This window comes from Trachurus trachurus (genome assembly GCF_905171665.1).
Source record: "Trachurus trachurus genome assembly, chromosome: 24".
Classification (NCBI taxonomy): Eukaryota; Metazoa; Chordata; class Actinopteri; order Carangiformes; family Carangidae; genus Trachurus; species Trachurus trachurus.
In genome coordinates this window covers 23740624-23767262 of record NC_139910.1, presented here as the reverse complement: position 1 = coordinate 23767262, position 26639 = coordinate 23740624, and the positions used below count along the sequence as shown (strand labels likewise).

At 42.4% G+C, this 26639-nt stretch overlaps 1 protein-coding gene across 1 annotated transcript in view; it reads right to left on the bottom strand.

Moving 5' to 3' along the window:
- Window positions 1-26639, bottom strand: part of klhl29 (kelch like family member 29) — a gene marked incomplete at its 3' end in the record, with an annotated part of 210032 nt that overhangs the window by 77023 nt on the left and 106370 nt on the right. Inside the window, 4 exon segments of the mRNA XM_084000631.1 lie at window positions 2845-2861; window positions 2863-2935; window positions 3041-3179; window positions 25581-26108. Coding sequence (XP_083856757.1) covers window positions 2845-2861; window positions 2863-2935; window positions 3041-3179; window positions 25581-26108 — 757 coding nt within the window.

Here is a 26639-nt window from a genome sequence, read left to right as displayed (position 1 = left end):
ATCCCGAGGGGTAAAATGGAATTACCGGAGATGATCTGTCTCCCTGCTCTGTGCATCGGCCCTTTAAAGGGTAGGGTAATAGGTTTTTGGGTGGGGGCAAGGGCGGACGTGTGCGTACATTTCGGCGCGGCATTACATTCTTCAGGTATCATGGGGTAAGATGGCAGGTTGAATGAACACATTCTGATGTGTGAGGTGAGGCTGGGCAGCGGAGGAGAACACTAAAAAGAGGGAGACAGACATTTTAGGATTCGCTTGAGAAAACGCATGTTTGTGGAAAGGTTTGATTTTTTTCTTCTTTTTTTTTATTATCATTACGTCTTTGAAAACTCTCGCATCATGTGGTGCCTGGGGAGTGTCTTCCAAAAAAGCATATTTCCAAATTTGAAAAAAAATGAATTTTCATAATTGCTTTGCCATTCCATGCTGCTAAATTCCGGCTCTTTGCCAATTAAGTCTTTAATTTCTTAAGTGACTCATTGGGTTGGTGTGTGTGTGTCTGTGTCTCTGTGTGTGTGTGTGGGTAGGGCAGGGAAAGTAAGTGTGATGTGTACTCCCTCACCCTCGAGTAGTACATCTCTACTTTCTGAGTAATGGCAGCCTGCCTGGATAACACACAAGAATTATGTCCTTGCAACCTACAGTATGCACACACATACACACACACGCACACACACTCTCACAGACTAAAGCATGCATCCTGGAAAACACGTGCAGAGGCTTCATGTCAAGTACATTTGCACACACACACACACAGTGATGGTTTACAACAGGCTGACGGGGTGAACAGCACTTGAATGCCTCCTGATTGAGTTGGGCGACTGAGTATGGATAATATAAAGAGATGAAGTCTCTCTCTTTCTCTTTATCTCTCTGTCTCTTATTTGACCTCATAAAGACGTGGACAGTAGTGAGCCACGAGTAGCATCAGCATAATTCCAGCTGCACTCAAAACGCGGCCTGAACAGCACATGGGAGGCCGTAACTCAATGACAGACAGGCCTTTGGCTCTGTGTTGCTCCTCTCTGACCGAGCTTGTGACACTGAGCCTGGCTGCAAACCTCACAGCTCATCTCTCCCTCCCCTCCTGCGCTCTTCAGTCACTTTTATTCCTTTGCTTTTTTTGTTTTTTTCCCCCCTTTTTGGTGCTTCGCTCGTCAACTCTCCACTGCTGTCCCACTCTAACAGCTCTCATCTCCATAAAGCCAAGGTGCCACATGCTTCATAATAACAACAGCCATCGCTGCTGATGCTGATGATCATGATTTCATTACATTACAACTAAAGATGTCGTCCAAAATTAACAACTATTGCAACAAATTCATCAGATATTCTCCAGTGTGAGGTCAAATGAGAAAAATTCAATTTCAGACGTAATGTCGTGAAAAATGACGGCTGTGACAATAAATCACAGCATTATAATTAATTAGCCAATTAATGGGAATTTGCTCTATTAAACTGTCAAATTAAAGGAGAGAAATCAGACTATATAGGCTGCAGCCGACATGGAGATGAGCTTGATGAAATTCAGCCTGCTCCTCTGGGACTACAGTGTCTTTCCATGGCCCCGTCTCTACGCATAAATGATCCGGCCACTGTACGTCCTGGATAAGAGGCCCAGGCCAGACAAGCTGATAGACAGGTTGGCCAGCATGGGGGCTTCACTGCTATCCAAAGTCACTTCAGTCTCTCAGGAAGCTTCTCTGCTATTGTCAAGGTCAAAGGGAGACCGAGCGCCTCTTTTTTTATTCATGGGGTGCACACATTGCTGTCATGGAGATGAGTGGTCCTAGTATATAGGTGTGGCCGGCTCTGAGATTCCCTTGCCTCTGCTCTCTCTGGTCGTCCTCACTCCTTCCCTATTGAGGAGGAACAAGTGTATCAGTGGTGAGCGGGGACTGGGAGGCCGCAGTAACTGATAAGCAGCTTTCTGATGAGCCGGCTGTGGAGGCAGCATGGCTGCGGGGCACACTTCCCTGAGGCATTCCCAGCTACCTCCAGCGACCGTGTGTGTCTTTCTGTTTGTCTTTGTCTTTGCTCAGCACTTCATACATAGCCATGCAAGTGAGAACAAACACACAGTCACGCACACAAACAGCAAGGCGGCAAAACAACTTTGGGTCCAGGGGACTCTCAATCAAGCCAGAACACCTGCAAGGATTTGAAGTAAGGATGAGGACATTAGGGAATTATGGTATTCCCTTCCCGGAAAACAAGGCAGATATAAAAAAAAAAACATACTTGCGCTTTCAAACTTTACAGTTACACATGTGCACACACACACATCTAAAGACACTAAAAAGGTCTGCAGCTAACACGCACGCACACACACGCACGCACTTGTATGCAGACAGGCACCCATGGAAACAAAACAGCCCATGAATATAAAAAAACATGGAGTATGAAGGGCAGAATACTAGGGGAATACTTAGATCCACATCAAATGAATACATTAGTGAAGGGTGGTGTTAACCTGTGAAACTGGTGGTTCAGTAAGCTGTCTTAGATGCGCTTTTGTTTTGTCCTTTGTTTAAGACTGAAATGTCTTTTTTATTAGACTAACCATGATGTATTAGCATATGAAAAGGCTGTTTTGCAGCAAAAACTCACAAATTAGCAACAGAAAAATATGGTAGCTTGGGAGACAAAAATCCCTCGGCCCACAGAAGACAGCGTGGCTTTGGCAAATTACCACCCATAGTGTAGAATGTATGATTCTTTTGTTTTGGCCCTTTGGTGAGTTTTAAAACATCCCCAGTCATGGAACATTTTCACTGCTCATTAAAATGGAAATGTGGTTAAATTGCCCTACATGGGGAGAAAAGGTAATGACGAGGGGTTGACCTTTTTTCTCCAGTTTCAGATACATTCATTTGAGTGGGAAGAGGAAGGAATGGCTGCTGGCCCTGTGCTAGGAACCAAAATCTTCACACACCTGCAAGAGAGAGAGGGGAAGGGAAAAAAAAAAAGCGACACAAATGCGCCCTATGAAAAGAACAGACTGGATCAACAGCTGGTGGGAGGGGAAGCGAAGGCAAACCTTTTCACCAGGTCCTTGAAATACAAGCTGCAGGAAGCTAGAACATTTTGGTGGACTTCAAACTCTTTGCCTTCAACAATAATTTTCAGGTCTGTAAACTCTTTCGCTCTGCGCTGTTGGTTCAACTCCTTCAACATCTCTGTAGAACAAGAAAGAGAAACAGACAATGCCACATTTGGGTTTAGAATCTTTCTGTCCTCTGTACATACATGTGCATCAAAAAGCATGACAACAAGAAACAAGAGCAAAATGTTGAAAAGTGCAGTAGAACACAATAATGCTGGTAAGTCTTAAGAAACAGTTCATTATATGATAGAAGAGTGATATGTACAGATTCAATTCAACATTTCAGCAAAGGCAAAATGAGGCATGTACACATTTTGCAGAAAAAGAGTGCATGTAAAAACAGGAAATAATTAAATCACATATTCTATCCTGCATTGAGGATTAAGCATAACACAAAACATGCTATTTGTTAACATAGAACTAGGAATAAGATTGAAAAAAAAAAAACTAGGATGATTATGGGAAAAGACACTTGTTTAACTGCATTTGACTTGGGTAAATTTACACTGCAGCACTAGAACTTCAATGAAGGGAAGCTGAATGAGATTAAAAAGCATCTAAAAAGAGATGTGGGCTGAAAACAGAGGTACTGTCAATGTATTATTCATACCAAAATAAAATTCTTTGGCTTCTCACTAGTGCCCTAGTTGACCTTCAAACGTCGCTCAATGAGAAAACAACTGCTTATCCCCAAATCCCAACAACTGCTTCTCTCTGTCTTAGAAAATAACATATGCCACCCTCCCTCGTCTTCGTTTCCAGGAGAAAAAAAAAAACAGACTATAAACTAGAAAAACAGGGACAAAACACAATCTGAGAAAACATGCTTAGAGCAAACCAATGTGCCGTTGAAGGCCACAGTACACAGTGAGCTGTATAATGTGGTGGTGCAGCAGTACAATGTTAGGCCTGGCCTTACTGTAGCGTTGGGTCGGAGACGCTTGTTTCTGTGTGTCTTAATGAGGCACCATGAGGGGATGCTGAGAGTGAAAACCAGCAGGAGACTAGCAACTTATTTTACAGCCTCAGGAGGGATAACCAACACTGCAGCTTTGTTAATTTCCCATCAAGAATTCGACTAAAAGCAAACACCAACAGATTCAAATCGTAATCTCCAGACACAATAATGTGGAACATGATTATAGAGGCAGCCAGCTTCCATACTGTCTTCCTAGCATTAACGGAGCTCCTGATAGAGACTGCAGGCTGTGAGGCACAGTAAACAGTTATTTGGCACAAAGCCTGTCAGTGTTGTACAAAGGCACGTATTCCATGCTGAGAAAAGATAAACAGTAGCCACAGTACTCGACGAGATACTATGTGATGAGAAAGATAAGAAAGGTGGCAAATTCTACCTCGATAAGCAGAGAGAGAGTTACTTTTCCTTGAGGCTAATGCAGCCACAGTGTAAACATAGTAATGGCGGTCCTGTGTCATTTACTGTCAGTCATGCTGTGTGTATAAGAAGAAAGGTGTGCATGTGTGTATGGATAGTTCTGTGCTTTACACAGCCGCCAGCCATTCGGTGTGGGAAACTGATGAGACTTGTGATTGTATTGGTGACATCCAAGCTGAAATAAAGGATTTTTTTTTATTCCCCATTATCATCCTGAAAGAGGTCTGTGTTCAAGCCAGACTCAAAGCAGGGATTTAATTAACCTGGAATGACACTCGCCCTTTTATTTGGCTGGAATATCCACTCATTTAGCGCCTTCCATTCTCCTGACTGACACTGGGAGCTCAGCTCTGAATTAATTTGGTAGCTGAAATTATACAGTATAAAGACACATGACAAATAAGGTGCAATTCAGAGGCGTGCTTTGGTAAAAGCCTCTTCTCCGAGCGGTGCATCCTTCAGAGTTATCGCATCAAAAAATTAATGGCCAGAAAGAATGACCTGGTTATTAAACATGCTGAATACCAAATGGGAGAAGAAGGAAAAAAGAAATAATAGATGCAATTTTTTGACAATATGTCTGCTGTTTTTTGACCAGATGCACAGCTGCAGTGGTCAGAGTGAGCCATACACATGCACACTCACAACACAAAGCTGGCATTTGCCTTGTCTTTCATCCATCTCTCTCCACTCTCCACATTCCACTCCACTGCCGCTTGTCAGTTGGCCAGCTATCTGATTACTGTGTGGGCACGGACTGTGAATAGTGAATACTCAGTAGTTTTGCGTTTGCATTAGTGAATCTCCAGCGACCGATATGGCTCTCACCTCCAATCAGCCACACCGCACACCATCCATTTGCCCCAACAATAGAGAAAGTGAGAGGGGGAGACAGAGAACTCCACTTGTCAGTAAACAATGGCCGCCTCCCTCGGAGCCGTGCAGACACACCTGAATGCCCGATGGAAAAGCTAATTATGGCTTCTTGGGGTGGATCGGTGAGTGCCCTAGAACAACTCATCACCGCCGGGCACCATGAAACTGCACATGGCGTCCCCATTCTCAGCTTTGGCGTGGAGTGTGGTGAGGCACAGCCATGTTCAATGGGACCACAGCGGCTTTGAAACACCAAACATCTCAATACTCTTGAAAAGGAAAAAAAAAAAAATCTCTTTGAGGACCGTCAAGTGGGGGCAACGGAACCGCCTGGTGCTATCAAAACAGCAGTACGGTTGGTTTTTGTAGGGAGTACACAGATATTCTCATGGGAGTGTAACGTGCTACATTTACTGGACTTTACCACGGACCGCAAACATTGATGAAAAGTGCTAGCGTTCCTGCCTCGAAACCGTTCACAGTGATAATAACACCCTGTGCTGGCGCCACACGATTGGTTAACAGAGAGCACAGGGGGTTTGATTCCTTGTGCCAGTTCTGCTGTTCAGCCTAGTAACTATAGCACTGTCAAATATCTCTAGGCGTTGTGGCCAATGGACTCCTCTGGTGAGATTTCCACCCAACCTATCAGCGCTCACTACTTTAAGGTGTGGCAAGTCATTTCACTGAGCTGTAATTGGCTGATGTTAAAGCAGCACACCATTGGTTGCTGAACAAGGAGCCATTTTAAGGTCCTACATCTGTTTTACATGCACCCCATGAAGACCCGCCATTTTACATCTTTATATAAAAGCTGAACATTTTCAGACACATCTTCATAAGCTTATAATATATTCTGTATTTCTTTTAAAGAGCAACTTGCCAATTGCTGTGGACAATAGGTTGAGAGGTAAAGGGCAAATAATTTAACATGTTCGTATCACAGCAGAAGGCTCTGAGGCAAATGATGCTTTCTACATCTTAGAATTTTTATTTTTCCTAGCGCCGAAAAAATGTCTAAAATACTGTCTTAAATATAAAATCAAACTCAAAACTATTAATATAAATTTATGCCAATAAACTGGATGGAGTTTTCTGATGTCTGGCTCCTAAACTTATACTGTATATAGCTTTAAAATATTTAGATTTTTATAGCGTCCTTTTTTGTGAATAAAAAAAACAATACATTTATAAAATAAAGTTCAAGAGGGATGAACATTTAAAAAAATGATTTGCTTTCACAGATTTTTCAGAGAAGTCGAAGAACGAGATACAACATGTTACTCGAGAAATACGACGGCTTGTGATAAACAGGATAAATCATACTGTATATATAAACATACAGAAAAGTGACTTGATATTATAATCCATTCCAATTATGTCTCTTATTAGCCACATTTCCCTCTATCCTCCCTGAGAAATATTGTGTTTTCGACAGCTCAAGTAAACATGTAATTATCCACATAGCTCGATCCAACTGGATGACATTCTGTTACACAGCAGAAAGGACAAAGATGTTTTCACTTTGACCTTTTTCTTCTCTTTTAAACTTTCAACAATCCATACTCACAGCTTAATTACCTGGAACAAACCATGAAAGCTGATCAATAATTCAATGGACAATTCTGCTATAATGGGTTTTCTTTAGCTTGAAGACTATTCTGTGTATATATCATTTTCTTTCTTTCTTTTTTTAATAAAATGACGTATTAAAAGAAATTAAAGTCCTTAGTGCTTTATTATACCACTGCATTTAAAACTATTCCTTTTTCAATATTTTCTGATAATGTCTTTGTATATTAGCTGAAGAAAATCTTGAGAAATTTTCAAATAACTCGAATTACAAGAATGAATAAAATTTGATTATTTTAGATAAATTAGAATAATTTTCATTTAAGCCTTTTTTTTTTAAACTAATTACTTTTCAGTAATCGTTAACCTCGTAATTCATATTTTTGATAATTCAGGTACATTAAAATGAAAAAAAATGTATGTTCTATGAAAAGTAACGACACCTTCCCGAAAATTACTTTAAAAAAAAAAAATGAAATAATGAACTGTTTTCTGTAGGTATTCATAAATTAATCATTTACAATTAGTAACATGGTTTACATGGTATTCACAACTGTAAATATTTTTATTATTATTACATTACATTACATTACATTAAAGCAGACTTTTTGCTACTGGTTATTTAAAAGAAGCAGCAGCAGCATTGTTGCAGGATTGGAACAGACTGGACTGAGACAGTCTTATCAAAATGGGCTTCCTCATGCAAAAGCCTTTTGATGAGTAGGGGCGTTTGAGAAATTCTATTTCAAAGAGCAACTCACAACAGAATAAGTAAGAGTAGGCCAAGAGCATGGTTGATAATAAATGCACACAAAAGAACTTTTTCCAAGCAAAAAGCTTTCACAGAGTTGGGCTCCCAAAATGTGTTTTCCCTGAAGAGAACAGAAGGCCTGAAACCCTACAGTAAAACCCTGTTTGATAATGTCAAGAGGATTTATAGGTAGGTATTCCCATGTAAAATGCTGCACTGGTAATGGAAATGTGATTAAAATGAATAACTTGTGTGCTATTAATTATGACTAGTCCAAACCATCATGTTCCAGATCTGGACAGAACCACATGAATATTTGGAAAAGCTTTCTGTTTGCTTCTGACTTTGATAAGAAAAATACTAAATAGACACCCACATGCAGCATTCACAGGCAGAAGTTCACTGTAAGAACAAGTTGTTGGATGATATCATCACTCATGTCCCAGGTACAACAACACAAAAGATAAAACATCAGCACTGGAGCTGAGGATGCATTTATGCTAAATTATTTTAAATTATGTCTTGAATGACTGATGTGTGTGTGTTTTTAGACTTTTCTGTCTCTATGCAGAGTTTGCCTCTTGGAATCCAAGGTTGTAACCGCCTTCAGACTAGTTTCAAAAAAAGAAAGAAAAGATTTCTTCAGCTCAGATAAAAGACCAGTGAACCTATTTTTTGCTGTATCTGATATAACTACCATGTATCTGTTGTATGTAATGCCAAAGTTGTTATTGTGAAAATGGACATCATTTACACAAATCCTCATTTTGCTGTTTATGTGTGAAGTTATTAAAAATCAATTAATATGCAATTACGGTATCTCACCTCCATGGTTGTCTGAAATAGATGCAGAGCAAACTTATGGAAGATTGAAAACATATTTAATTTAATTTCTAATTTGAAATCCCTCTCTAGACATAACTCAAATACATTTCAAGTGTTTTTTTTTATTACATTTAAAGTGAAATATTCATAATAAATGAGTGTTCTTGCTAACAAGGATTAAAGTGCTTAGGTCTTCAGTGTATTTTGATGTTGGCACATTATTATGATCACACTTTCAGCTTGCTTCAAACAGAAAAAAAGACAAATGACTTTTTTTGTATTAAATTTGACAGGTAAACAAAGGCACATTTATTTTTTGAATGACAAATTGCTGCAAATTTGAGTTACTTTGGGGAAATACTGGGCCAAATCTCTGGTGTCTGAATCACAAAATATTTAAATAAAATACAACTTTGAAAACATAAAAGTGAACATGGAACTATTTTAGGAGTGACATTTTTCATGTGTTTTTTTTTCAACTATTTTTTTCCCCTGTCCTATATGTATCAGTTCATGTTTGATGTAATCCGTCACATAAATGTACATACAGTAACTTCATTTCAGCTTTTAGATTTATTGAAAGAGAGAATATATTGGAAAAATTTGATTTTTTCATCGTTTTACAATATTCCACCCTAACTCACACAATATCCCAAGTAGAGATGCAGTCAAGTTAAAAACACATTGCTGTTATTTTAGTTAAAGTGCAGGAAAGAAGGCAAGCGGTTTTCAAAAGGGACATTTCATAAACCATTTCCTTTTAGTGCCAGCACCTTCAGCTCAGGGCAGTCCATTTCAAAAGCCATGATGGCTAAAGGGCAGCCTTTAACAGGTCACCAGCAATAGCAGGCCACTTATCTAGATGCCCACTACTGAACAAACAACGTTCCACATGGATAAAAGTGAGCAGATCTCATGTATAACTCAATTCATCCCTTGTCTCTTACAAGCTGCAATTATTCTGCAACATACCTCTCACAATCACCGCCACATTCGTTTCTGGAGACGTCTCAACAGCCTTTGTGCCTCCTCCCAGCAAATCAGCTCATGTAAGGCATCAGAAATCCTCGAGACCCCTTGAGTCTCTTGCTGTCCTGATTTCACTCTGTAAAAGAGCAGTGGCACCATATAGCCTCAGAGAATAGTCCATGATGAGGACGCTTTATTTTTCCCTGCTCAAAAATGTGCTGAGCTGAGCTGAGCTGCTTCAGCCTCAGCACTACTGTCAACGAGTCTGGACCGAGCCGAGGGGTGGGGGGGGGGAGACACTTTGACAGAGAAAAGGAACCTGTGGCCCCTCAAAGAGGCCGTCTGGGCCTTTGTTGCTCTCTCCAATAGGCATGCAGGAAAAGACCCTGAGCTGCATTAAAAAAGCACAGGGTTGCTCTGTCCCGCATTGCACATTCAAACTTCTACATACACCCTCTGGTGCAAGGGTCAGACATGCATGCACACACACACACACACACACACACACACACACACACACACACACACACACACACACACACACACACACACACACACACACACACACACACACACACACACACACACACACACACACACACACACACACACACACACACACACACACACACACACACACACACACACACACACACACACACACACACACAAGCAAGCAAACAATTGGCACTGGCAGAACAAAGTGGAGGCAAATACAAGCACAGGCTTTCAGGAGGGAGAACATAAACAAAGAGAGCCCGGGGAGCATCTGTTGGCCTGCTGCAACATCATGACAGGATGTCATGCGATGTTCTCTTGTTCTTTCTGTTTATGTGTAGTGAGAAGTAGTGAGTAGTGAGTGTGGTCTGGACTGCTGCGGTAGCTTCCTCATTAGCCAGGCAGAGGGGAGAGTGGGTGACGAGCAGTCATACTCCCTCAAACAGGTTTTAACAAGAGGATACACCTGTGGCTGCACCGAGCATAACAGCGCCGTCACATCTTTCCCCTTCTTTCAGGCTCCGCAACACCTGGTCAAAGTCTGACAGAAATAAGACGCTCAGACGTTTTTCAAATGTGCACTCAGATGGCAAAAGTTGCACTGCACTGTTTGTTGAAAGCTGAAACATACACAATACGTACACAATGTTTGTCAGGAGTTCACAGGAGATTATAATTTTAAGTATGAAACACATCAGGAAATCCTGTCTTCTGCAATGAGAACAAGTTTCTGAATTATATGTATGCTAATTACAATATAATCATATGCATTTCTGCTGTTTTGCACACTTGTGCCTTTGTAGTATCATTGCCTGTGTCAAAGGATTTTATTTTGGAGTTTTGAAGACGTGCAAGCATTTCATTTATTTTGAAAACCACATGAAATAACAGAGAACCGGTCCCAAAAAGAATCGACCCCCAAGCAAAACTTTGAATGAAATTCATTTCAAACATGTACTCGCAACGATGTTTGTACAGTATAATTTTCCATCTCAGCTCAGTAAATGACAGAAAAATAAAGATGTCTCTTTTTCGTCGGTCCTCGTCTCGCAATCAATGCAGAGTGAGTTTTTAACCTACAACAGATTCTCCACAGGAATAACTCTACCCGAGGAGGAACTGGGACATGACTCCTGTTCCAAAATAATTCAAAGGAGGATTGTGGAGTTTATTCCAGCTGAAAGCATTTTAAGCTACGAAAACAAATCAAACCATCATGTCTATTTTCTCTTCCAATTAAAACGTTCCAAGAGAATACGAGGCACTCCAAAGTCTTTATTACAACATTCACTAAAGCTGCTCTTAATTAGGAGTACAGAGGTAACACTGATTGTGCCAATACCTGTCACCCGGTCAGGTCACATGACAGGAAAGCCAAGTCGGCTTAAAGGGACCACAAACACATAAAAAAGAAGGTTTGATTACATTGACTTCAATACCAGCGACATCCAATGACACATCATCAGAGATGTGTGTGTGTGTGTGTGTGTGTATGTGTGTGTGTGGGTGTGTGTGTGTGTGTGTGTGTGGTCCCGTTATAGCTTTCTGACACATCATTACCACCGCAGCACTCCTCCCTCGCTGTTTTTAAACCTGTTTCTGAACCTGCTCGAAACATGAAAGTCAATATGGTGCCAAGTCACTAATGTGACAGTCATGACCAACTATTTTAACATATGGCGCTCATACAGTAGTTTTCCATCATACGTCACTGATATTAAACACCCATTCAAACATTCAGAGACACACAAATGGAAAACAGCTTAGTGCTAATTTAATACTCGCCACCTGATTTGTCTGTGAAGCTGCTTAATCTCAATCCAAGTACTGTATATCATGACAGACAATATTTTTAACAGCTCCCCGAATATAGGCTGAGCTGACAGCTTCATGTAAATGAAGGTACAAGAAAACCTGCTCACATCCATCCAATGTGTTATTCAAGCTCAAGTACCGATGTAATGGGCCAACCTGAAAAGACGGGTTGACATTTCAGACGGGTCTATAGATGTGGGCCAACACAAGTAAATAATAAGAGACCTTCACCACCTTCACCCTACTGCTAACTCAGGCCTAAGAACAATATTGCCATGGTGACAATCAATGACACCAGCACTGATCAGGACGCCCCAAAACAAAACCTAAATAAATGAATAAATAAATTCAGGAAAACATATTTCTTGCTTTGGTTTGTTAACACTGGTATGGAGAGAGCGACGAGGAGGGAAACAGATTTTAAAGACCACAGACTTTTTTTTTTTTCAAATTTGATATTTTTTATGTTACCCTCTTTGCTGAATTTCCCATGGAACGTGTCCTTGCACTGTTGAATTCTAACCAAAGAAAAACACATTCTGCCGAGGTAAACAAAACTGAGTGGTTGGATGCCTCATTTCTCATTTCTAAAAGTTCGAACATACTCTTAATTTTCCCAGAATTCACTGTTACGCAATCTGTCTTATTATAATCTTTTTGCAAGTTATTTTTTTTGATTTCTATCTGAGGTGACATTGTGTTCAGTCAGAGTTTGTCATTGTGGATCCTGCCCCACATGTCATCTCTTTTAACCTTGAATTATGAACACAAAGTCCGGTGAGTACAAAAAGTTTTCTTTTTTCTTTTCTAAACTTCTGCTCACCTGTAACAAAACTTTCAGTCACAAATAAAGAGATGACTCACTATTTGACATCCAGTGCACCACCTCTCACACATGATTCTCCACACAGACTCAAACCCAATTCTCAGAATCTTCAGAATAAAAAACACAAACTGTACCACACAACCAGGGACAATCTTTCATGCTGTGTGTCACAGATGTCACATCACAGTGACCGCAGCAGCACAGAAAACTGACAGCACCTTGAAGGCAGCTTAGTATCAATCCATGGACTTGACGTGTTCAAATGTATTCATAGTTACCCGGCCTGTTACTGTCAGCTTGACATACGTTAAGAAAAACATGTTTGAAAAAATATCATAAAAAATAAAGAAGTGAGTGGTGCAGAAAGATGGACTAATGAGATGTGATGAACACTGAATTAAATGATAATTATGATCTAATTAGTCTAATGAACTGCTCCTATGATAAGTAACAGTCACTTTGCTCTTTTTGAACCACTGGAAGCAGACAGGGGCGTGCGGCAGGGATGACAGCTCCGATTGGTCGATCAGCATCCAATTGCAAGGCTGCAGTGACAGCCAATCAAGCATTGGACAATTTCACACACGGAGATAGGAGCCCGTATGCCATGATGAAAATATAGATGTCACTATATGTGGTGGGTTACTAATGGAATGTATTCAGAGTCAACAATCATTTTCCATGTCAGAGCAGAAAATTGCCTCCGAATTGTTTCTACAGGCAACAGACATATTTACATTTACAAGAGGCAGCGGCCAAATTGCTCCACAGCATCAGCCGCTGATTCCACAATTTATATTTCCTCCATCACCGAGATTTCTGCAAATTACTTGTTGAAGTAAAGCAATATGGCTCCAAAAATGACAAGGAATTCCTCCAAAACCAATAATGGAGATAAATGTGCTGATTAACACACTGACTAATCATTTAATAACCAGTCCAAATGACTCATAAATGCCTCACTACTGAGATTCAAACTCTGTAGTGCAGCATTTATTTTTCTCTCCAAGAGATCTGTATTATAAGAGAAGCCCATATCATGTGTGAAGCTTTAAGAGAAGAAAATCCAAGAGCTCCTCGCTTCTACTTTAGGGAGCTGAGATAGAAAGCTGGAATACAGGTCTGCATGTTTTTAAAAAAAGGCTCAGGCCGAGCTTAAGCCTTGAATTTGTGGACTGGTTTATTTGTAATAGTGCCAAACGGGCAAGATGCCAATATGGATTTTAGTTATGTTATGTTTTTTTTTTCTTTCTTTGCCACAGGAAATTGTACAAATGGACTGTGCGCTTCTGTAGCAGAGATTAGCAAACATTCTGCTCAAGTATTATAGATGACGTCTTTGTCAAACTCAGCTTGGGGTTCAGTAATTCAAGTAATTCATCCACAACAGATGACATTGTCATCATGCAAAGACGAACGAGCTCTAATGCAAACAGACACACATGCAGCCATGCATACGCAGAACCACAACGCAAATGTGCACACACAAACACAAACACACAACTTTAGGCAAGACAATGTCATACGAGAATAATCCTAATAACAATGTTGTGCTTATGAGAAGTTGCTGGCTGGTGTAGATAACATACTATATTGCTGGGGGGGATTTGATTAGAACTGAGTGGGTGTGTAACACTTCTCCATCTTCCCTTTTAATTAAATTGCTAAGTTACTGTTTCATATGAATTATTGCAAAGGCCAGGTTCCCGTCCAGCCCACGTTATAAACCCTGGTGGAAAAACACGGCAGACTGCGTGAGATGAGTCATCATTCGGAACGCAGGTCTTGTGCATCAGTGTGAATTGAACCTTTCAGTGAACATCTGTGGAAACGGTTTCATTCCTACTTCACCTTGAGAGGGTTGACTGAGCGTCCACGTTCTTTTGGAGCGTCCAGTCGTGAATGTGACTAAGTAACTAAGTGCGTGTGACATTTACTCATATGCAGAACCGAGAGCTGCCTGGCACAAACACGTGCATGGTGTCTGTTAGTCTGTTGTACAGGATCTCTTTTGTCTGGCGCACTCACCGTGAATGAGATTTGACCTTAAGCCACAACAACACGGCTACAACAAATACCAAACTTGTCTCCAGGCCCTCAGTCAGGTAGCCAGAGTCCACTCTGACATTTCATCATCCACAGACAGAGTTTTCACCTGATGGGAACTTTCATCGCCGGCGGCAGCCAATAAAAACACCCCCACTAGACCGTGTTGTCTTTTAAAACTTTCCACACAGACCTGAACATAAGTTATAATCATATTTGAACTATTAGTTTGCATTCTTATACAATTCACATAATGCTCACGTTGAATGAGCAAGGACACTCGTGCAGGAAAACATATTGCCGCAGGCAGCTGAGGTTTTTAGGACTTGTTCTGTTCAGCAGCAGAGCATTTTACATTATAACAATGTTCGAGGTACTTTGGAGACGAATCATTATGGGTCCGTAATGCAGTTATTCAGCATTTTTATATTTGCAGTTGTCCTGCACCATCACGCTTTGATTGTTAATGTGAAAATAGCCCTCGTCAATTCAGCAGAAAGCAGCTCCTCAGGTCAAGGTCTCTGACAAAGTCTCCATAATGATACTTTTATTCAGGTTTGTGAATGGGACAAAGGATGAGCAGCCCTCACTGCTGTTGCTGTAGGCCATAAATACAAGTTTACAGTTCAGTGTTGTGGTTGAAATACTCCCTACAAGACATCATGTAGAGATGCCATTAAGGACTCTTGAAAATATTCTGTGTTTGTCCCTTTAAGGATAACTTTAGAATAACCTTTCTATAAAATCTAAAGTGAAAAACATACCTCAAATGAGAAAGTGTGGACTTGCATTCTGCTTTGATTAAAAGTTTTCCTCTGCTGAATTTTGGAACAGACAGCTTCAGCTGTGCCAGGCCGCCTTCTCTTTCACATTTAGGCGCATAGTGGTGGTTGAGGACAGATGCCAGTGTATGTGTGAGAGAATGTAGATACGCTGCCCAGCTTGTCTTACACCTCAGCTGTGTTTATGACTTTGGTTTGTGTACATTCCTTGCAAGCTTTGCACATGATGGGCGATACTCCCCTCTATGGGCTACATTTCTTCCGAGTTGACCCCAAACAGCAGGACAACACAGCTGCACACACCGACACACACGGAAATACAACAACAACACACACACAAAAAAAAAAAATTCCCATGTCACCGGTGCAGCTTAAGATAAATGTCACATCTCCCCCTGAAGACAATGTGTGTTTACTGGGTAACTTTGTGAAAGTCACAGCAGCCCAAGCAGAAAGGTTAGTGGTGGGGTTAGGTTGTATGTGGGAGTCTTCTCAGCAGAGTGCACACCTGAGATGAGCTCCCAGCCTTCGGTGGAGTCAGGCGAGTAATCTTTGCATTTCATCAGTTTTTTTGTCTCTCCTTTCTTTCATCCCTCCCTCTCTCTTTCTCTCCCCCGAGGGTCAGAAAACAATCTATTAGACGACTGAGCTGCCCCACAAATTCTGCTTGTGTCGAGCATGCTCCGCTGCTTATGTACCGCTGATGTGTTTCTCGTAAAGTTGTAATCTAAGTTTAACTCTCTAATACGATACTTTTTTATCCCGCGGTCGAGCGGGCTGCAGTCTGTATCTGAGCGGGGAGAGTGGTTAAAATGACTGTTGTGGCAGAATAATGATAATAATCAACAGCATAATTCAGCGCTGCAGTCTCTAGCAACAAAACACATTCTGTGAACGTAATAGGGAAGCAGTATATTGCTGTTTTCGGCATCTCGCTGTGGTCTGCCTTACTGCTAAGGAAGACTTGGAGTCTATTTAGCTTACAGAGTGCAGCAGTAGCCTGCAAACATCTCTTGATTGCAATTCAGGCCATTATCATTTGTCTGTGTCACAGGCGAATTATATATCTTCACATGCGAAGCCTGTTGCTAACTCTGTGGAATATTAAGTTGGACAGGGGAGCCATTCTTGCTAATGTCTGGTCCTGTCATTAGTATTTATTAGATGCCCGGCATGCATTATCAAACCCATTTAAAAGTTTCTGCATGAAGAAAAAGTTGGACTATCCACTCAGATAAGTGAGCGCACCGTGAGCATTAGTGAACTAATACTGCTGTACTTCTTTTGGGTTGTTTGCTAAGATGCACACAGCACATCTGCTGCTGTTTTGAATACCGAGTTCCCTCCCTGTTGCAATTATGCCTTCTCATTAGTGAGAAACATCCTCTATTGACGGGCTTCCTGGTAACATCTGCTTGGTTTACACTCAGCCTAATTGATAATGCATTACTACCTATTTGGTGGCTGATGTGAGGAATAACACGTGGACATTCGACTTGTGGCAATTAATCTGGTCGTATTAGATGTACTCTGACACGGGGTGTTTGAGATTCAGGCCCATTTCAGGGTGTAACCTACATTCACTTTGACACTACATTACACACAAATCAATTTGCTCCTACATAACCGAGGGCAGCGGACGTCTCATGCAGGTAAATGGCACTGTTTCAGTTTGAAACCTCTTGTGAATACTCAATGCACGATGCTACAGCTCTGTCACGCTTCCTCTCAAATGCAGGAAACATATTTGTGTTGCTCTATGTGTGTGAGTGTGTTTGTAATCAAGGATTGGACTCCGAGGGAGATGAGAAGATAAAAACAAGGCTCCAAATTTCCTGTAAAAAATAATAACAACAATGATGGGAAGTCGAACACTGTGTCCCAAGTCCAATTTGGTACAATTTGAACAATTTGACTCCTTCCATGTTATTCTACAGCACAAATCTCATCAAGATTTTACAGCAAAAAAACAAAACCACAACATCTTGTGGTGGGATCACAACACCAGCCTTGACGCCTACCAACAAGCTGATGTCCCAAGCTCTGAGTACTCATAACCCTCATTACCACATTATTACCACATTACAAAGAGTGTTCAGTACTCATGGGGGTGGACCACAACTGTTTTTTTCCACACTTTACCAGGTCTATGACACACCTGTTTCTGACAAAGCAGGTTTTGTGACTGCTTCGCCCACAGACAGACCGAGAGACTCCTGTGAAAGTCAAGACCACCTCTGTGGTAGTTCCTGCTACAGCTGGTGTCTCCAAGACCACACTGACGGCAAAATTCAGATTTGATTCAGTCATGTCACTGATAGAATTAGATTTTCATGGTACAGTACATTTCGTGGACAAGGCTTCTGCTCGTTTAGGTACGTTGAAAAATGTAGGAATATTATAGGAATATTATATCTTGTTTAAAACGAAGTGACTGAATATTTCTTCCAGAATGAGTGGCTCAGTCTGACAAAAGAACCATGTAAGAAAATATCCCAAATAAAGCTCAAATGAAAAATCTTCCAGGCTCCCATAGAAAGTGTTTGGTTCAGAAAAGTGACAGATCATTCCAGATACAACCCAATGGCACTCCATAGAGCAATTCAATTTAATGATATTTTGAGTTCATTTTATTACATAGTACAATACGGGTCGACAAAGTCTCACAGATGGAGAGAAATCTTTTGAAAGAATGGCAGTGGAAAGAAACTGACCTAAATTGGCAACCTCTACCCGCTGACAATACCTGAGCACAGATTTGATTAGGAGAATTGAATTGAAATTCAATCCAAGAGCCTAGTTACTTTTTTATATTTATACAGCACATATTGATTACTGAGCTAAACTTCAGGATATTTAATGCATAAAAAATATTACTGGCAAGGTCTGAAGGTAAAAGCTTATTACACAGCTTTGATAGATTAACTCAGTGGATGTCAGATAATTTAAACAAAAAGTCATAAAGATTTCACATGAAATATTAAGTGCTTACAACTCTAGAGACCAGCTAGCTGTGGCTCTGGTCGGAAAGTGCAGACTATTTGTAAGGATAATAAGGCAAAAGAGACAGTATGATAGTGTGTTTTAGATGAAAACAGCCATCTGACACTCGGTCCAGCTGTCACAGGCAAATGTGCAATCTGGGCGGACAGAATTTTTTTCTTCTCCCTCCTCTAATCCTTTCTTCTCTTAAATTTTCCACTGCCACTTTGCTAACTGAAGCATTACCAGGCTAAAAAAACAAAAAAACAAAACAAAACATGGCTATTAAAGGAATGGTTTACAATTCTAGCATCAGTGGAGTAGAGAAAGCAAGGAGGCGGAGAAAGAAGTTAGAGAGGCATGGAACAGGTGGCAGGTACGCTGGGGAAGGAGGACACAGAGGATGGAGGAGAGGGAGGGGGGAAAAAGAAAAGAAAATGGGAGGCAAGTGGATGAAAAGAGGGGAAAAGGGAAAAACACAGAGGCTATAAGTGGATGAAGGAAGCAGGTGGATGTCGAGAAACAACAGCATGGGAGGGGCGGTGTCAGGAGTGGGAGTGGAGCTGAGCGAAAAGCAACGGACAGACAATTGCAGTGAAGAAGACAGGTGGGGAGGAGGGGAGGGAGGAGAGTATAGGTTGAGGAGAGGATGGAGGAGGGAGGGAGGCGTGGATACGGTGCCCCTCGTAGCGTGGCAGGGAGCCGGGCGGCTGCACTGCGTCTGTGATTATGCGCGTAGCAGCCGGGCTGTCAGGCTCCGGGTCCTGCGACTGTGCCGCCACTGAGCTTTATCTTGAAATCCCGGTGATTAATGAAGCCGGTGCTGTGTTCTGCATGGTGGAGGTGGACGAGGAATGATCAATCTTAATGAGCTATCCGCCGTCCCTATATTAACTGTGGAGGGATATAATGTATGGGGCTCCTGGCGGGGCTCCTCTCCTTTAAAATACGATAACGAGGGAGAGAAAGAACGAGGGCAAGCAGCTTTCCTTCCTCCGCTTATGACACACTGCTGCTGCTCACCTCACGTTTCCTCTCCTCTCCTCTCCTCTCTTCTCCTCCCCTCCTCCCCTCTTCTTCTTGCTCTCTCCTGAGAACAGGGGCAGTACTAGAAACAGTTAGACATCTCAATGGAAGCCATCCTTGGCAAAGTTAAAGAGACAGTGTCAGGTGGCTACTCGGCTACATCTGAACAAGTGCAGTGGTCTCCAGGCCGCTCCTGCCACTCTAGAATGAGATGTTTGAGTCAATATCATTAATATGTAGGCCCCATATGGACTGGTATGCCAAGGTTACTCATAAGCATAGCTCAGCAATACTGCATGTATTCATTTATGAGAATTACCTGCCCATACTCCAGTCCACAGTGATTGGAATAAATTTCAACCTCATTAATAATTTGCAAAATTCCCAGCTCTTGTGAATCCCCTCTCAGTCCCCACTAGAGCCATCTAGAATTAGGCAATGAAAGAGATAGAAAAACACTTTAAAATCCATGCATTTCATACTGCAAGTTAAGCCTGTTTTGGAATCATAATAACCCTAGTTATGCTTTAGCTAATCCTGATGTGGATAGCTTTAAGATAATCACCCAGCACAACACCGCACTGACTTTAATTAATTTGCCACTGCTTATTCTGAGTACCTTGATCCGAGTCAGCACATTGGAAATTAAAAAAAAAAAAAAAAAACTCACACCAAATTCAATATATTTTTCTTGTTAAAAAGCCTACTTTTGTATAATTTGCAGCGAGGCTCTACTGGCAGTCAAGATCCTCTGCACTCTATCAAGTCAGAGAGGGATAGAGACGGAGAAAGAGGACGAGAAAGGGAAGGGGAGGGTTTAATTAATGTGCTTGCTATGATTAATGGTCTCAGTGTGGCTATCACAAACTGGCTCTGTTTTTAATAAGTGGTTTGAAAAGCCTGTCATGCTAGCAGTATATTCCTATGGTTGAATCAAAATGAGTATTTATATACCGCTAATAATACTGATAATACTGTATGCTTTAATAACTGTAGCCACTTCAGGCCATAGACACAGATCTCCATGGTGAGAGAAAGTATGCAGTCTGCAAAGCATGAATAAAGTCATACGGGAATAAAAAGTATAATTTGTCATAAAGCACTGACAGGTATATAAATATATATATATAAAACAATAAAACATCATGTCCATACCTGAGTAAGTTTGATTAGCTGCGATAAGTCTAAAAAAAAACAGCCACGTATCTCCCTTAAATAAACAGCAGCAACACATACAGGCCGGCCTTGTAAACACTCACTATCTTATTCATTTGGTTATCTATAATTTCCTCACTTAGCTGTAATATTGCAGCAATAATGTGCAGAGAGCCAACACCGGTGTGGACAGTAACGCCACAGTGCCAATATGCTCTGTCCAAAAGTAAACAAAAATGAATCCATAATTAAAGTCTTCCTGTGACCGAAGTTTGAATAAGGCAGATGAGGCAGATACAGCGCTGGGGGGAAGGGGTGGGTGGGGATGTGGGGGGTGCAGGCTCAGCCGGTGCTGCATGTGAGTCTGCGCTGGTCTCACCGTACCAAAGTAAAACACTGATCTTAACTCAGCAAGGCATCTTAATTGCATTCACAAGCAGCTCTAGAGCTGCCCGGTCCCCAGATGACGGCTGATGTGAGCTGACTGGAAGATGAACTTCCTGGGCAGCGAGGAGAGGCTGGGTGCCGCCGGATGTGTGTATGTGTATGTGTGTGTACTGTATGTGTGACAGTGGAGAGAGTGCGTCTACAGTACGTGTGTCCCCTCTGTTGTGGCGGTGAACCTGTGCGTTTCCTCTCTCCCGGTGCATTTATGCATGTGATCATCTGTGTGCATAATGTGCGTCTTGACAACGTGTGTGAGTCGGCGTGAGAGAGAGAGAGAGAGGGGGAAGAGGACGGCACCGGTAAAGGGCAGCGAGGTGGAAGGAAGCGTTAAAATGATGTTTGACATGAGAAAAAGAGGCGAGGAGCCGTGGCACATGCTCAGTGCAGCAGCAGGTGGCCTGACAGATCTGCCTGGGACTTCATCCTCAGCTTAAAGCCAGACAGACAGTGACTGAATCTTATCATCAGCTAACTCATCTGTCTACTTTACCAAAAAAAAAGACAAGAAAATGAAAATGATCCCTCCAGCCAAACCTGCGGCTTCTATCACCTCAGCACGGCTACCGGTTGTTTCATTTCTCAGTTTAAAGCTGAGCTGGGAGAAGATATCAGAATGATCACTTGAGTGGCTGCCATGGGTAAAAGCAATAAGCTAAACAGGCTCAGATATGTGGGAATAATAACTCCCTTTTGATATTTATGCGTTTTTCAGTCGTGAGCTGCCTGTAAATGGTGCTCAATCACATTTGCAGTGAGTAAGTCCGTCCCTGCTGAGCTTGGCACTAGCTTCCCCCAGCTGATACTCATCAGGACAGCCATCGATTTTAATGACTTGGTCAATAGACACACACCGAATCTGCTCTCAGCATCTCCCGCTCTCTAATGTCCCTCTCTCTCTGAATCCCTCTCTTCTACTTCTGCCTCCTCCTGTGTCCTGTTTTTTTTCTCTCTCCCCTCTTCTTATTATTGTCCCTTTTCAACAACAACATCAATCAACCCGTCCTGCCATATTTCACATAATGTGCTGACAGGTGTGATGGCTGTGGAATCGAGCGCTGGATAGATTATTTAAATGCGCGGGAAGCTTTTTGTAACGCTGTTTTTTGATTGTGATCAAATCTGAGGTTGAGAGAAACAAAGGGAAGAATAAAAAAATAAAAAAAAACTCACAAAGAGTAGGTGGTGTGAAGGAAATTAGCAATTGGCAAGATGGTGCGGAGTTTGATTTGTACACTATGGCAGCGGGATATTATGGAAAGCCCTGCTGCAGATGGAGGAACCAGGTAGGCAGATCGCAGTCTGCTGATGGGCACGTCGCAGTAGGAGATGAGGTTAAAGCTTGCCTTCAAGCTGCTCCGCGCCAATCTTCACACACACAAACATATGGCACTGATGCAGACACACACACACACAAACACACGTAGCGATACTATATACAGTAAACTGAAAAAAAATAGACAAATACCTCGATAACACACAACCAGAGAGAGGAGAGAGGAGCGAGCGGTTGCCGATGTGCCCGCTGATGCAGAGCGAAGACAAATTGCTCCCTTTGAAGGCAAAGCCAAATCAAACATGGAGCGTGATTTCTGTCACTGTGGTGCTTGACTTTAAGGCTGTGATGCTGACAAAACAACCATGCAGTCACACCCAAGAAGCACACACATACAGTACAGACACACACAGCGACCTGTTGTGCAGCTGGATTAAGGGGGAAAGAGGCTCCGTCAGCTCCACCAAGATCAGGGCCCTTGTCATGGAAAAGGCCGCCGAACCTCCGCAGCGCATTAGTGCTTATACTTGTGTTGTGTATATGCGGCAACACAATCACTTAAGTAATGGCTTTTGGTATTTAAACCGCTCTCCAATAATCTCTTCCGAAAACCCCCAGGTGTGACACACTTGACCAGGATTTGACCGCTGCCACAAAAAAAAAAAAAAACATTACAGCATTACACTCTCATCTCGGTGTCCAAGACAACCGGCGGAATAACCGACACATTTTTTTTCTTGGTAATACGAAGATTGGCTCGGGCTGTGTCACTTGTTGGATCTGTTTCAGGATGATAACTCATCAGCTATTCAAACAAAGCATCCCACATGTCAGTCAGTGGTACAAGCGCGAATTTGGGCACTTCATTTATTTTTTTTCCTTTCCTGGCTTGTTCCCCGGAGGCCCTGACAAGGCTCATCCTGTATGAGGAAATCAGTGTCCAGCCTGTGAGTGTGCCAGCTGTATTTTTTTTATTGCACTTAACCAAAATAAATGTCTTGTGGACAAAATAAAGCCTGTGTGTGTTTGTGGGAGGCCAGAGATAATAAAAAAACAGTGTGTGTGTGTGTGTGTGTGCACCCTGTGACTTCATTTGCCTCCCCGGTTTTATACCAGATGTGAGTGTAACATTCAATCTCTGCCCTGGGATCAGATTTGCCAGCGCTCTTATCCTCACCTCAGCCATTAGAGGGCTGCAGAAACACTGAACTCTAACCTGCAGCTGTTTTCTCTTCTTTTCACAAACTACTTTTTTTTTTAATGTTTTGTTTTTTTGGGGGTTTCAGTAGAGAAGTGCCAACAGCAGGTCCAGGATAATTATAACAGAAGCGAAACCAGAATGCAGGTCGTGAGAGCTTACCCTCCGTATTCACCACCAAGCCAGTGCAACAGAACACAGTAGGTACTGGTTGCCACAACGATATAGTGTTAATTGATTTAAAAAAACAGAACATCCCAGTTCTGTGGGAGCTTGGGATTTGTAAGTTCTTGGAGTGGGCGAGAAGAAGACATGGGGAAAGGAAAGAGAAGCAGACAGGAAGTAGTAGACAGAGATAATCAGAGAGACAGGAAAGCGCTGAAAGAAGGACGGAGTATGGAGACTGAGAGGGAGTCTGTTCAGGGTGGCACTGTTGTGATTACGGCCTCAGAGGTAAGTGTTCTTGCCAGAAGAGACGTCATGGCTGATAACTTACTGGTGCTCGACACTTTACCCATTCACTAAGTATTCTCAATGGCATACTTATTAATTCTCTATTCAATGCTTAGTGGGCATGGGTTAGGAAAAACAGAGGAGCTTTGAAATTCAAGTGCATCTATTTGAAGTTTAACCTTCATAGAAGGCTGCACAAGATTTCAGGTATATATGCATGCACGTCTGTTTTCACTTCTGTCTTTGAAACATGACAGCTGGCAAACTATAACCATACAAACTCAACAGTAACTTTATCAGGACGTGAATCACAGTAACCGGGCATCCACAGATGAATTTTAACAACCCTGCAGTGCTTTGGTTTCATTTAAAATGGAGCTTTATAAATACTATAATCCCAATTAAACTCTGGCTTCATTGGCCTAGTCAATAAATTTTGACATATGCATGGTTAATGGATCACGACAGTCTACCCAGAAGAAGCCAGAAGCTCTCTTCAGATAGAGGGGTGGACCACACCGACGAGCTTGTCTAATTATCCATTTCCAATTCTACCTGCAGTCTCATTTCAATGTATCACAGGCAGCCCCCAAAATAATTGCTTTTTTGCAATCTACAAGTTCATTTGCTCACATTTTATTGATCAAAATGAATCAGGAAAAAGAAAACAATCTAAACCTAAATTAAAAGCTTCATTAAATGCGAAAATTGGTCGGGGAATTGTGAACATCTGTTTCTAGTGCCCTGCATCATAAACTCCAAGGTTAAACCAAACACCAATTTACGGCTTGCAGACTCCGGCATGAGCTGGAGCGGTGAAGCACCTTCACAAACACAGCAAGTCAACAAGGCTTCAAACGATTCAGAGAGAGATGTGAGGGCCGGGGCTGAAAGCTCTTCCTGCCTTGTGTTTAGCAGGCCTTGTGAGCATTGCAACACCGAGCGGTTAAAAGATACACCTCAAGACGCCTTTCTAAGCGATTTCAGAGCGCAGCAGTGCAGGTGCTGCTGTTGTACAGTATTTTCAGAGCAGCACAACGTGTGTCCCCCCCTCCCCCACACACACACCCCCCTCCTCCCCCAAAGAATTCACTGTAGGCAACAATAGATGTTTTTAGAAGCCCTTGTCTCTCTGCTGCTTTAGGTGCACCTCAGTTCACTGCGACCTTGGAGCAGCTTTGAAGCGAAATGGCTCTGGTTGCGAGTTGTATTTTAACAACCCCTTGCTCGAGTGTTTGTGGCCTTGTTTATGACTGTTGGCATCACAGGCTGCTCTGGTATACCGACTGGGGGCACAGGCCTATGTTTTTCATTCCAGCGTTGCCCCACATAAGGCGAGGTCACGAGAAATAGAGAGCTAAGACTACATTGATTTAATACCTAACACCTCCGCAGCTTGGATTCACTTTTGAGCTTAGGTTGCCAGCTCTGCTTTGATTTAGTGTTTGAAAGTTAGTCATGACAGATTCCATATCTGCTAGAGAGTGAGGATAAAAAAAAACCCTTAGAGGGAAAAAATAAATAAAAAACAAAAAAAAAAGCTTGCTGTGCTGAGTGCATCAGCTGGGGTTTGTCTGTGCTTACCTTTCGGATGTCCCGGGTCACTGAACTCGTACTTCCCGCTCCCGACCGTTCGCAGCATTTGCAGCCCGTTCGGACTGTCCTGATTGTCTGCAGCTGAGGGCTGCGCCTGCCCCGCCGCTGCTGCTGCTGCTGCCGCCGCCGCCGCCTGTCCGTTGGTCAGAGGCAGGGCGGGGGGCTGGATGAGGCCGGGGTGAGAGGTTAAGTGGCCGTTGCCCATGACGCTGTGAGGACTCTGCTGGACCACATGGTTGGCCTGGGCCACGTTGGGCTGAGCCGAGGGGTACGGAGGCTGGCTGGGCATGTTCAGCACCATGGAGGGCGGCTGCTGGGTGGACTGCGGCGTCAGCTGGAAGTGGGCGGTCATGAGCGGGTGCTGCGGGGGCATCGACTGGATGGACGGGGTTACTCCTATGATGGGGGACTGTGCCGTCACGCTGTGGTTGAAGGACGGCGGCTGTGGGAGGGCGTAGGAGTGAGGCAGGAGGCTGGGCTGGCTCACTGCTGCTACCGCTGAAGCCCAGGTCGGACCTGATGGACAGACTAACAGAAAAGCAAAAAGAAATTGATTAAAGGTAGAGTAGGAGATGTTATTCTAGTGCTTTTGTTTTACTAAATTGCATGAAATCCTCTTCATACCCTGATAATAAATGCTTTTTCACAAAAATGAAAAAAGTCAGTCACCTGTGGGAGGGAAAATCCTGTAAAAACACCATCCAATCATCAAGTCAATTAGATTGTGATGTGTCAATCAAGCTGCTGTTTCTGTCCCTCCCTCCCTGCATGCATGACGCCAGTGATCCAATGTACGACACTGAAGTCAGGTAGGTGGCAATGTAGCTCTAAGCTTGATGCTGGATGGTTTATTAAGATGTAAGGTGTTTTTTTGGTAACACTTTATAATAAGTACACACTATAATGTGACATACAGTAGGCTATTGCTGCTGTAGCAAGGGGTCAGATGGGCATCGTGCAGTTATTATTTTCATGATCTACTGTATATGTTCACGTAGGACAGTGTGCAATAATTCTTTGTGTAGTAATTTTAGGGCATCTGTGGGG